We start from the raw sequence: 13,497 nt of genomic DNA, 5'->3' as shown, positions 1-13,497 counted from the left end.
CAGCTGTGTCAGGAATTTATCTTCCACACACTCCAGGAACCTCCTAGACTGTTTCCTCTCTGCTGTGTTGTATTTCCAGCAGATGTCTGGCAAGTCGAAGTCCCCCATGAGAACAAGGGCTAGCAATTGTGACACTTCTGCCAGCCGCTTATAGAATGCTTCATCTATCTCTTCATCCTGGTTGGGTGGTCTATAGCAGACTTCCAGCAGGACGTCTGGCTTGTTGGCCTTCCCCCTCATCCTTACTCATAAGTGCTCAACTTTGTCATCACAGTCGTTGAGCTCTATACAATTGAAACACTCCCTAACATACAGAGCCACCCCACCGCCTCTCCTTCCTTGCCTATCCCTTCTGGAGAGCTTACAGCCATCCAATCCAGCACTCCAGTCATGAGAGTCACCCTACCATGTTTCTGTTTTGCCATCCCTAAATTGAAGGAAGGAAGTAGCTAGCTAACATTGCAAAAGCAGTGCACTAGAATGAAAGAGGCTTGGCTTCTGTAATGATGTGCCTATAGCAGACTGTAGGAATCCCTTCCTTCTCTTCTCTGCATCATAGAGAGGTTGGAGTGACCGCAAGACTACTGACATCAGAACAGCCAGGCTTTGGGAAGAAAAAGCATTTAACCTGGGGGAGTAAAGATTACTTTTCATTGATGCCTTGGATGAATATAAACATAGACATGGACAAAGGCAGAGATTTATTGTTTTGAGGATGGCTTGTGTTTACACTAGAAGGGAGGTCTTAATGGTTTGGCTGGATGGCTAAACCACATCTGTGGAGGCAATCTCCAAAGAGGAACATTGAGCTAGTGATCACATCCTCTACCAGGATGATAAAGGCAGATTACAGGAGAAAACTGGGCATAACATGCTTTGTGCAGTCTGAACTTATTTGGCTCCTTTATCCCAAGTGACCAAGGAACTTCATCTCCAAGAACAGCACAATACTCATGCATACAAATAACATACCTGCGTCCACTCGGAGAGAAGCCACTCATTGGGACAATCGTCATTTTTGCAGCCTTGTTGGGTAACTGGCCTTGGTGTGGAGCAGAAGGTTTCTGGCAGCTCTAATAAGCTTCCATCTGCCAGGCGCTGCTTACAAAGTGTATCTCGCTTCTGGACACCACCACCACATGTCTGTGAACACTGTGGGAGATGAGAGTCAGCCACCTTACATCAGACTTGCACTATGGCAACTTGCAGCAAAAATTACTTGTGAATTTGGGCAGAAATCAACACTCAGTTTTGGCTAAATAGAAAATAATAACAATTAGAAAAATGAGAATATCAAAGCAGACTTCTTTTAAAAATATCAAAAATATTTTGGAAGGTGGAAACAGCTTATTTTGCAAATATTTAGAAAAACTGCTTGAGTATTTCTGAAATGTTCTGTTTTCAGGTGTTTGTACAAAAGACACAGAAACAATGGGTCAGAATTGCAGTATAGAGGTGGAAAAGTTGTCCTTTTCTGTAACCAGCAACTGGAAAATGAGACATTTGCACATGATGTGGAGGATCTACATACTAATGTCTCTGCCTGAGCTCTGACTGTACTGCTGACAGTGCCAGAGAGAGTGGAAAAGTCTTCTCCAGCAGTAGATGATTCAAGACTTTCATTTCCAGGATTTGATTATACATATTAGATAGCAGTAGCTATGAACTAAATAGTTAGCTTGAACTAAATATTCAAATATAGCTTGTTAAAAAAAGGTTTATATTAGCAAGAAAAACAAATGGAAATTTGAGAGTGTAATAAATAAAAATTTCCCCAGTTTATCACTTTGCTTTTCCTTCCTTTTGTAATTTTCTCATTGCTTGTTTCTGACCTGCATGAGGTCTATTGCTAGTGCAGCTCAAAACTTAACTGTCCAGCCCAGAATTCCTGTCATTGAAGACTTCTTGTATTATGGTGTTTCTCTGATTTTTAATTCATGCAAAAGCTCTATATCAGCTGCAGTCTGCTGTTAGTCTCAGTAATTGGTTTGTAAGGTTAATACAATAAACCATTAAATATCCGTGCAGCCCTTTTATATTTATGGCTGTCATGACAGCAGTGTGTACTCTTTCCAAAAGGTAACGAAGAAGGTTTATTTGAATCAAAGTCAATTGGGATGATTAATATCCAGAGAACACACTCCCTCTGTCTTTAATGTAAATATCCCTCTCTGTATCCGTTTTCTACCAAGCAGAGCAGGAACTTTTGAAGAAGCAGATTTAATAACTTTCCTGAATCTTTTTTTGTAAACTTGGTTGCTCAGCCCTTTTTCTTGAGGATGTTTTTCCTGAGGCTGGTAACAGGCTCCCAGTTCTGCTCAGTCCAGGCAGCTCAACCCCTTTTCTCCCTTCTCGTAGCAAAGAAGGGGGACCTTGCAGTACACTGACATGACCAGGAGTTGCTTATAACTTGCAACATGGGAATTATGCCTGAGAAGCAGAAAACCATATGAAGTATTGAAACTCATACTGAGGCAGTTAAAAAGGGACTGTTTCAGAAAATCTTGCAGTCGTGAAAAGCCCTTCTCTCTTAGAGAGAGCTGCACAAACTTTAATGCTAGCCTGATTATTTAGGATATACATTTTCCTTGAAAGAAAGAAAGGAGGTGCAGAAAAACATATTTATATTCAGTTTGGTTTGCTCTCTAATGAGTAAAAATAGCTTTTGTCCTACTTATTTAGAATGCACTCAAAAGCTTCCAAAAAATTAAAGAAGTAAAACAATACTTTAGTTTTCAACAAAAGAGTACATTTATCAACCTTTGATGTGAGGACAATTCATTCCTGAGGAGAGAGTAAATAAAGAAAAATATGACTAAAGGTATTATTTCAAGGTTGCCTAAGGACAGTCATTGTATACCAGAGCCAAAATGAGTTAGGCACTGTATGAATACAACAAAAACATGTTCCTTCTGTCAATCAATCAAATCCCAGGAAGTCTCCTTGCCCTTCCATCACTACCAGATAAAAGAGTAAGACAAAACAGATCTTTTCTTGCTTCTTGCCCTTCAGTCACTTAAATATCTTGGTTCCGTGAAGAATAACTTGCTAGTCAACACCAAACTGTATTGTTAAGTGCCAGAGAGCACCAAAAGCAGTAATTGTCCACAGGAATGCTCTTCTAGAACAGTCTTGGACTACTGCACTGGAGCTGTGCCTGTACCTGTATTTCACCTCTGAATCCTTCACTACCCTGGGGTCTTTGCTGATTTTTCTCTAGTGGAAGCTTCCAGTCATAACATTTTCCCAAGAAAAGGGGTAATCAATGACAGCAACATGCTCTTGTATTTACAGGCAATATGAAACTGTAGTTTTTAGAGAATCCTCATTTGGACATATCCCATCTGTATAATGTGCTATCTCTCTCTGCTGTTCAGAAAGATCTCACAGCACCATTACAACAAAGGTGCTTGTATCACAGGGTGGTTTCACCTCACCCACCCCAGTAGGTAAAGCATGGCTGTTTGAAGTATATCTCCTGATATTCCTGCTCCCCACAGCTTCTGAGCAGAGCCAAGCCTGATATCCCCTGACATTCCTTTACAGGATATCTGGGACTTCGCCAAGGTACCAGCTTCCAGGGTGGCATCTCCCCACACTGCTGCCTGATTATGCCTAGTTCAACAATTAGCTTAAGCAAACATGAGGCAAGGCTGACACCAAAGAAGAAAACCTATACACCCAATTCTGCCAGTCAGTCATTCTTGGTTTTGTGCTGCCTTTTCCCATATGCTGGTGTAAGCGTTTGTGTGGCTGTGAACCAGAGTGAAAAATTAATCTAGGCTAAAGCTAATTATATTTCTGGCTAGCTTTAACCAGGACCATTGCATGATTGCACAGCACTTCTGCAGATAAAAGGGAGTGGGTGCTGCAAGGGCAAGAAGGACATCCGTGCAGCACCTATTTTCTCCTTTGGTAGAAGTGCCTTGGCTTTCTCACAGCAGTCATTGCTTGGTATTTGTTCTGGTGGTACAACGATCTGTAAATGATAATTAACACAAAGAACTGATGGTCACTGTTGAAAGCAGGGAGGAAAAGCGGGCCATGTCTCTGCCTCAGCACATGTTTATGAGCATCTACACACATGCATACAACACACACGATTCAGGCAAAACCACCATTTCCATTGTTTGGGAGGCAGGAAGCTGGTGTCCTCTCCAACTTGTGGAAAAAAGGCAGTTATTAATGAAAAATAAAGGACTAGACAACTGTCGCTCAACATATTAACTGTTACCACTTTGGGGCAGTAGCTGAATTTTTGAAAGGGTGGAATTTTACAGTCAGTTCTACTTACAGGGACAGTTGAAGAACAGGTTGTCCTACCCCTCAGCTCTCCCAGGCGGTTTAATTTTGCCCTGCCCTCTGCTCAAGGTGGTGGGACTACAGCAGTACAAGTTTTGGCCTTACTCTCAAAAATGAATTCTCTGCTATAACTCTACAGTAAGATAAACCATCTGCAAAGGGAGTAACCATTTTTATGTCAGCAGGTCTTTCAGTTGCTTTCTAAGGCCTGACACTTGAAGATTTAGAAAGGAATTTTTACAATATGGAGAAAACATAGCTAGGAAAATATCTGAAAATATTACCAGTTTTCCCATGCTGACTCTGTTGTCAAGCCATTGTTCTAATTATCTTTGGAGCAAGGATAGCACCAGGCAGCTGAAAAAGAATGCTGGGACTAGACTGTGGCACTTATTCAGTAATAAAACAAAGGAGGATGAAGATTTACCAATGGGTGTCTCCCATTTGAGGTCTGCAGAGTAGATATTTATAGGGCCTTGTAAAGATGAAAGCTTATATCCACTTTCCTCAAGAAGCACACTACTGAAAACAAGATAAACATCCTAATGGATTTAGGTAAGAAACAGAACTATTTAAAAATAAATAGTATTGAATCTGTAAAGAGATACTTAAAAAATCACTTTCAATGTTACAACACTGATAATTATCGCGTGTTTATCTGCCAGGATCACTGGGGCTTCTAATGGCATTTAATTCAAACAACTCTTCCTTAACAAGCATAAAAGGCCTTAGAAAAGAAAATATTGCTCATTGCAGTTTAAATCTTTTGTTTGTTTGTTTGCTTGAAACTATTGCGAGAGAGTTCTCTGAGAATCATGACAAACTCCACAGGTGAGACCAAAGAAATGGCTTCAAACCAGGCTGTGTGGAGAACAGATGTTACCTGTTAGTGCTAGTGAAGCTTTAAAGGACCTTCCTTAGAGTGAGGAAGGCACCTTCCTGCAGGGCCCTCTGTCTCCTTATATGTGGGGAACCCTCTCAGGGATTTGGAGAGAGGGGAGGTGTTGTGGGTCCCCTAATGCAATGAAAGAAATCCTCCTGCAGGATTTCTTCTGCTGGAGGGCTCCATGGCAGCTCTGCTGCATGGCTGCAGTTCACCTCCAGGAGAAGTCTCAGCCACTCACATCCTGTCAAAATGGTCTTTTCCCTCATACAGGGAGCCAACAGCTGTAATGGTCCCTAAGTGCAATGTGCTGGCCTGATGTTGCAGGTTTTCACATGGAGGTCATCCATGGGAAACCTGCGTGAGACTGAACTGCAAGACCTGGCTTTCCTATAAGGGTGGAGGTAACTGTACAGAGGTTGGTGGTGCAAAGAAGGAAGACAGATGTCTAAAAAATGAGAGACTGGAAATTCATTTTGATGGATTAGGCTTTTTTTTCTTGCACTATACTCATCTAAACAGAGGCAGAAGACAGTAGGTAGAGAAGTATATTTTTTGTGCTCTTCTCTTCTGGTGAGAGGTAAGCACAGGAACTATTCAGTGCCTATGTAGTGAGGAGCTACATACACAGCTGGCCAGCCTGCAAAGCCTGTGGAAGTAAGCGTAGAAGAGCTGTAACACGACCTTCATTAAGCTGCAGCAATGCATTGCAGCACAGGTTTTCTCTCTCCACCCATCCCAGAGAAGGGTTTTTTACACAAAAAGTGTAAACTGAGCAGTTTGATTTAATTCCTGATTAATATGTTTGTCAAAGCCTTTATACTTAAGCAAGCTCCCTCCTCCCTAAGATCTGCTACACCTTTCAAAAAGACAACATATCTGAGAGCCCCTGAGCAGATACAAAAATAACTAAAACATTACTTTAGACAGGCGGAAATACGTGTGTTTACACTGTTGAGGAAAATGTTCAAATCTTGAAAAAAATCTGTTTGGAAATTGCTCTAGCGGAAGCTATTTCGGTACTATTCTAGGGTGGCCTATAGCTAATAGTCATTGTTAGCAGAAAGTAAATTTTTCAGCATGCTGTAATGTATGTCTCTTCTGACTGTTCAAATAAACTTACAGAAAATTGCTTTCTCTAAGGACTGTGACCAATTATAGGATTTTAAGAAGCATGAAATGCTTGACTTTATTATGTTATGTGCTAATATAATACTATTTGCTCTTTACAAATATAGCATTTATGTATGACTATAGCCCAGAAATATTCAAAAGTGCACCTAATCAATTATGTGTATGTGAATATCTGTAGACAAATTAAAGCGTGTTCTAAACATAGGACTAGTGCCATAGGCTAGTTATCTAGCTTTGACAGAACATCAGGCTGGCATAAATTTTTGTTACTGGGGTGGCTGCCCAAACCCAGAGCTTTCCCATGAAGCACAGCTTCACAGACTTAGCAACTTCATTTGGTGAGTACATTAACATCTTCCTGGCTGTTAAGTAAAGAGCAGATGTTATAGATGGAGACTGGGTAGGCATATGTAAGCACTGTGCCAAGTGCTCATAGTTTTCTCATAGGAAGGAATGACTCCCTGCATCCAGCAGAAGTGAAGATTTAAACAGGCCTTTTGCTTGCACCTCCACCACACAGCAAATTTTTCCTTTAGTCTTGACAATAAGGCAGGATCCTTTCTTCCTGTGCAGTATTATATCCAACAGAAGAAACTTTAAGTCTTTTGAATTGCACAACCAGATGGCAGCAAATAAACTCATTTCAGGTTGCTTTCCAAAGACAGAAAGCCTTGTACAGATCCATTCTGTAGACAGCCATTTTCAGCGTTAGTGTAATAGAAGTATAGAACCATAGAATCGTTTAGGTTGGAAAAGACCTTTAAGATCATCCAGTCCAACCATTAACCTAACACTACCAAGTCCACTACTAAACCAGTTCAGGGTAGAGTAGCAATTTCATGTTTTCTGGCTTGGTGGCTGGATTATTTTTTAGTCAAAGTAAAAACTAGACATCCATCTCCCAGAGGGAAAGGCCTAACACTCGTTTGTGACACCAAAGGATGAGGAGTGTTTCTTGTCCTAAATTAAATTATTATTTGAGAATATACAGAATTCCCAACATGCTTTAGAGATTCTCTTCTCCTTGATCCTTATCCTTTTGTATTCCTAGAAACCTTGGCATTGCTAACCCAAATCCACTCACTGCAGCTGACCATAATATTCCAGATATTTTTTTTCTGGAATTTATAGCCAGTTGTTAAGAGTTACTAGTAACTTTGCATTAGAAGAAGCTATAGTCATTATTTACCTCTGAAAACGTTGATGCATTTTTTTAAAAGAGCAAAAAGGCACACTTTTTCATTTTTTTTAATAGCTCCTCGGAATGATTAATGAATCCTTTTGATGGGTTAAAGCAAAATGATGCATCGATAATGCATGGAATGACTACTTTTGGCAGTCATAAAATGAGATTGCACATATATTCTTACCTCTTGCCATTCTGTAGGATACCAGGAGGGTGGGCAGTCAAAGCGATTACAGGCTTGCACGAGGGATGGCTTAGGTTTATAGCACAATTCATCTGCCAAAATCACGGTCTCGTTAGTCTCTCTTGATAGTAGATGAGAACAGAAGACATCTCGTGTCTGCAGTCCAACCCCACAGGTGAGACTGCAGGTACTCCATTTCCCAATCTCCCATCTGTGAAGGGGTCAGGAGAGAAAACCTTAAGTACAGAATAAAGCCACCTTAATTTTTCTCTTTTTATAATCACAGATGGAGTGAAGAAGCAGTAAATGAAAGGGAATTCTCCTTCTCTGATCACCGTCACCCTTTTTGTGGCTGCAGGCTGAGGCTAAGAATAATATTTACTGTTCCTCTGCATTTTCAGTTCTTGTCAAAAGTTCTTGGCCTTCAAGTCTTTGGGATTCCTGCAATATCATAGGAACAGTTTTGTGTCCTAAATGAAAAGTTTTTGGTGTGCAGAAGTCTGGCCAGTGCATTTCAAGACTGAATGGATTTAATTAGCTGGGTTTTTTGTTGTCTTTAACAAAAAAAAAAAAAAAAAAAGAGAAGATATTAACAAAGTCCATCAAAGGAATTTATCAATTAATTGCTGAGCAGGAATTTCTTCCAGAAGATTCAGTTGTGGTGTTCCTGACTGACTTTTCCTTGTTGTAGAAGTAGGGAGTGCTAAGGCATCGAGAGATGCAATGGGAGAACAGGGAGATCCTCTTCAACCCCTGGGTGAACACCTGTCACTGAGCCAGCCCTTCTCTGCACTGGCTATGTAAATACTGCATCAACAGGATTGTTGATGACTGAATTTCAGTGTTCATCACACTAAAACCAGATTACTTCTGTCTGAGCTGTACTGAATACAACCCTTAATTCTGTCAGCCATACACAGAAAATTGCTTAAAATATTAGGTCTTCCACTCTTGTAGTCTACTTGAAGGCAGTAGATATATTCAGAGATATGCAGAAATGTGTACACAAAAAAGTCCTATATTCAGAATGAGAATATAAGAAAATAGTCTTTCCATCAACTTTTAGCAAAACACTGCACTGACCTGGACATACTCCCACACCCAAAATGAAAGTATGAGAGCCAGTTACTGCCACTTTTCTAATCCTGAAGAATAGCTCCCTTTCCTGCATGACATTATTGAAACTGATTGCTGGGGGAGTAAATTAAATATTTAGGACAAGGAAGTCTCAGAGAACCTGCCCTTAAAGAAAGCAAAGCCAGGCAGAAACTAAAGAGAGTGATTACGAAGAAAGATACCCTCAGGCTCCAAGCAGGATGGAGGCAGACACTGAAGGAGAGTCATGAAACATGTCAGTAGCATGAAGCAGAATTTGTGGAAGAAGCAGAGGAAAAACACTCTGACAGTCCGAGATCAGCAGTCAATGGAAACTACTCAGCACGTTTAAAATGCATCATGTTGGTAAACACAGTATGGAAATAATCATTCAAGGTTGTGACATCCTACAGTCACAGAACAACTCTAACCTCTATTATAAAGTTGTTTGGACCATTTATTCCCTTCCTCTCAGTAATGCCCACAACAAATTGAAACAGCTAGTGGGTAAGAAATATTTTTTCCTCCCTAGATGATAGCCAGACCGGTCATCCCCAGGGTACTCAGGCCCTTGAGCAAGAGGATAGGGATAGGGACCAGAATGGAGCCCTCATAGTCCAGGAGGAAGCAGTTAATGACCTGCTATGCCACCTGGACGCTCACAAGTCTATGGGGCCGGATGGGATCCACCCAAGAGTACTGAGGGAGCTGGCAGAGGAGCTTGCCAAGCCACTTTCCATCATCTATCAACAGTCCTGGTTAACAGGGGAGGTCCCTGATGACTGGAGGCTTGCCAATGTGACGCCCATCTACAAGAAGGGCCGGAAGGAGGACCCGGGGAACTACAGGCCTGTCAGCCTGACCTCGGTGCCGGGGAAGATTATGGAGAGGTTCATCTTGAGCGAACTCCACAGGCAAGTACAGGTCAACCAGGGGATCAGGCCCAGCCAGCATGGGTTCATGAAAGGCAGGTCCTGCTTGACCAACCTGATCTCCTTCTATGACCTAGTGACCCGCCTGGTAGATGATGGAAAGGCTGTGGATGTCATCTACCTCGACTTTAGCAAAGCTTTTGACACCGTCTCACATAATATCCTCCTCGGGAAGCTGGCAGCTCACGGCTTAGACAGGCATACTCTTCGCTGGTTAAAGAACTGGTTGGGTGGCCGAGCCCAGTGAGTAGTGATAAATGGTGTTAAGTCCAGTTGGCGGCCGGTCACGAGCGGTGTTCCCCAGGGCTCTGTTTTAGGGCCAGTCTTGTTCAATATCTTTATCAATGATCTGGATGAGGGGATCGAGTGCACCCTCAGTAAGTTTGCAGACGACACCAAACTGGGTGGGAGTGTCGATCTGCTGGAGGGTAGGATGGCCCTGCAGAGGGACCTGGACAGACTGGATCGATGGGCCGTGGCCAACTGTATGAGGTTCAACAAGGCCAAGTGCCGGGTCCTGCACTTGGGTCACAACAACCCCATGCAACGCTACAGGCTTGGGGAGGAGTGGGTGGAAAGCTGCCTGGCTGAAAAGGACCTGGGGGTGTTAGTAGATAGCCGGCTGAACATGAGCCAGCAGTGTGCCCAGGTGGCCAAGAAGGCCAACAGCATCCTGGCTTGTATCAGGAATGCTGTGGCCAGCAGGAGCAGGGAGGTGATTGTCCCCCTGTCCTCGGCGCTGGTGAGGCCGCACCTGGAATACTGTGTCCAGTTTTGGGCCCCTCACTACAAGAAAGACATTGAGGTGCTGGAGCGTGTTCAGAGGCGGGCAACGAAGCTGGTGAAGGGTCTGGAGAACAAGTCTTATGAGGAGCGGCTGAGGGAACTGGGGTTGTTTAGCCTGGAAAAGAGGAGGCTGAGGGGAGACCTTATCGCTCTCTACAACTACCTGAAAGGAGGTTGTAGTGAGGTGGGTGTTGGTCTCTTCTCCCAAGTAGCTAGCGATAGGACAAGAGGAAATGGGCTTAAGCTGCGCCACGGGAGGTTTAGACTGGAAATTAGGAAAAATTTCTTTACGGAAAGGGTGGTCAGGCATTGGAACAGGCTGCCCAGAGAGGTGGTGGAGTCACCATCCCTGGAGGCGTTTAAAAAACGGGTAGATGTGGCACTTCGGGATATGGTTTAGTCTGGCCTACCCTTGATTAGTCTAGAGTGGGCTTGGTAGTGTAGGTTAATGGTTGGACTGGATGATCTTAAAGGTCTTTTCCAACCTAGATGATTCTATGATTCTATGATTCTATGATAATGCTGATGGATCAAAAAGCCACATTGGTCCCCTCCTGTATTCCATCTGCTGAAGACATTTGCTGATTTTATAACAGGATAGGCTAAGTCCTGAGCATCACCATAAGCACTAACGACCCTGTAGTTTGCTTTTAGACAATAGCCTTTGTTCTGCTAGTAGCAATGACAAAAATGTGTTTAACCCTTTCTAACAATGAACACATCTTGCATACTGAGTTAGAAGTTGCCATGGTCACTTTCCAGGCTGCAATACACTGAAGGCCACTGAAACCTGCTACGTGTACCAGGAGCTGTTTAGCAGTGGAATAACAGTGACATCTGGCAGCCAATTAAGCTAATTGGGTGTATGTTCTCCATACGAATGATCTTGGAGGAGAGGTCTTCCCAGATTTTCCCATAAAACTGTCAGTCAGAATTAATGTGGACATCAGCTACCCTTCTGTTTTGGCACAACCTAAAATAAGACATTTGAGTAGGTGTTGAAAAGAAGGCATCATCTTGTTTCAGAATCTATTTTGATACATGGTTAGTCACCAGAGCTTCTTTTCTCAATTGATGGTAATATCTGTTGCCTCCAGCAAGTCATTGTTTGTTATTGGTGTAAGTGCACAATGTTTCTGTTGGCGGTTCTCATCTCAGTGGCTAGGAGGCCACATAAACTCTTTGGAGATCTTGGCTTCTGCAGAATAGGGTGTCTGTTTCTTCTTCCAGAAAGAAATGCTGTGTTTCAGTAAAGAGAAAGGATTTGTTTTTCTAGTGTTTGAAATTTCTGTTGCAGGCTGCATCTGTTGCCCTACCCAGAACATCAGTTTGTTCACAATTTTTTCCAGCTGCTTTAAACAGGAGATTCCTTAGAGGTGCTCAGGAAATATAAGGTCAAATTCTCTCTTACTGTTGTACTTTCATAATCCCCAGTGACTTTTATGGGCTTTCATAGATACAAAGTAAAGAATGGAGAGTAGAGCAGAGATGTGCAAAGTGGAGTAAGGATGTGCAAGTAATAAAAACCATAAATGATATATACATTTGGCAGAATTTCAAAGTCCTAAAAAGCACAGAGAAGATCAGTGACAACCTTATAGAATAGAATCACAGGGCGGTAGAGTTATTTTATAACAGCTAAAGGTGGTTGCAACACTTTGAACTAATATTATCCTACTAAATTTACAATTTAGATTTAAACTACTTGTAGTGTTGGAGAAAATAATCCTTTTTAAAAAAACATAATGCTTTTCTGTAGTAACACAGGTTTACCCTTTCTGTAGAGTGTTATGTGATGTTAACTGAAATAATTCCTGTCTGATTTTATGTGGTCCTTATCTGTGCATTCCTCTGCATCTTTTCTTTTGGGTGTTTTGGCCATAATGAACTGACTCTTGTAATGTGTATGGCATACAAAAAAGAATAATGCCATCATGTCCTGCATGAATCTCACAATACCAGAGTTAAAATTCAAGTGGGAAATAATCCTATACTTAAAAAGGTCAATACGATAGTTACAGGATCAAGCTAAGGGAACGTTAGCAAGTGGAACTGACATCTTAGTGAGCTGACCTTTGTTGTTGTTAAGGTACAGACTTTATGAAAAATCTGCATACTTGCTAGTTTATAGCCCAGCTGAAAGTCATCGGTTTGGTATCTCCTGTATTTCTTCCCAGAACTTGCTGAAGAGATTGCATGGTTCTGGTCTGAAACATTCTTTTTATTCCTCCTTCTTTCTCCTCCACTAGTGCCCAAAGCTATACTAATATGTAGCAACAGAGAAACAATGCCTTTTTAGTCTTTTTTACAGCAGTACTTTGGCACATCTGTGCCCCTAAACCCCTGGCTTGTCCTAACTCTAGGTCTATCAGTTCATCAGCTGTCTGTTTCCATCTCCTAAATGCCTAAATAGTGGTTATGTATTTAAGCACAAACTAGAATTTAAAAATATTTCAACTACTGTACTTCATAAAAAACAGAATTCAAGAGGTTTTCACCCTCTGCAGAGGCTGACATACATATAATATGTTGAATATTTGAACTGATTGAAGGAAAACTATATTAATAAAAAACCACAGAGACATTTAGAGTTGGATAACAGAGACGAATGCAAGAGGAAAAAGGCAATTCATAAGGGTGGGTGTGCTGAAATGGATATGTGTACATTAGTGATACGTGTATTAGAATTATGTTTTTCAAATGAACATAAATGAAAACAAATTTCCATTGGAAATGTATAGGGAGCAGAGGATGGCCCCAAAATATGACTTACTTTAAGTATGACCACAAATTCAAAATATGAAACTGATCACAGAAACTTTTTATTTTCCAAATGAACAGTCTCCTGCTTCCAGCAGACTATTGTGATGCCTTAGTAGTTTTTTTAGAGTTGATGAAGTATATGGAGACACACAATGCAGATGAAGATAAATAAACCAAGTAGTGAACCTGATCTGACTGCTCAAGGCAATGGCTTTCTTTTAGGTTTTCTTAT

General features: G+C 41.6%; 1 protein-coding gene across 1 annotated transcript in view; it reads right to left on the bottom strand.

The window, feature by feature from the left end:
• ADAMTSL1 (ADAMTS like 1) overlaps positions 1 to 13,497 on the bottom strand; it is a 486,156-nt gene that overhangs the window by 49,280 nt on the left and 423,379 nt on the right. The window contains 2 exon segments of the mRNA XM_075727091.1: positions 973 to 1,152; positions 7,690 to 7,900. Coding sequence (XP_075583206.1) covers positions 973 to 1,152; positions 7,690 to 7,900 — 391 coding nt within the window.

This window comes from Pelecanus crispus, chromosome Z (genome assembly GCF_030463565.1).
Source record: "Pelecanus crispus isolate bPelCri1 chromosome Z, bPelCri1.pri, whole genome shotgun sequence".
In the NCBI taxonomy this organism is placed as follows: domain Eukaryota; kingdom Metazoa; phylum Chordata; class Aves; order Pelecaniformes; family Pelecanidae; genus Pelecanus; species Pelecanus crispus.
The sequence above is the reverse complement of the archived record's forward strand: the minus strand, read 5'-3'. Positions and strand labels throughout refer to the sequence as shown.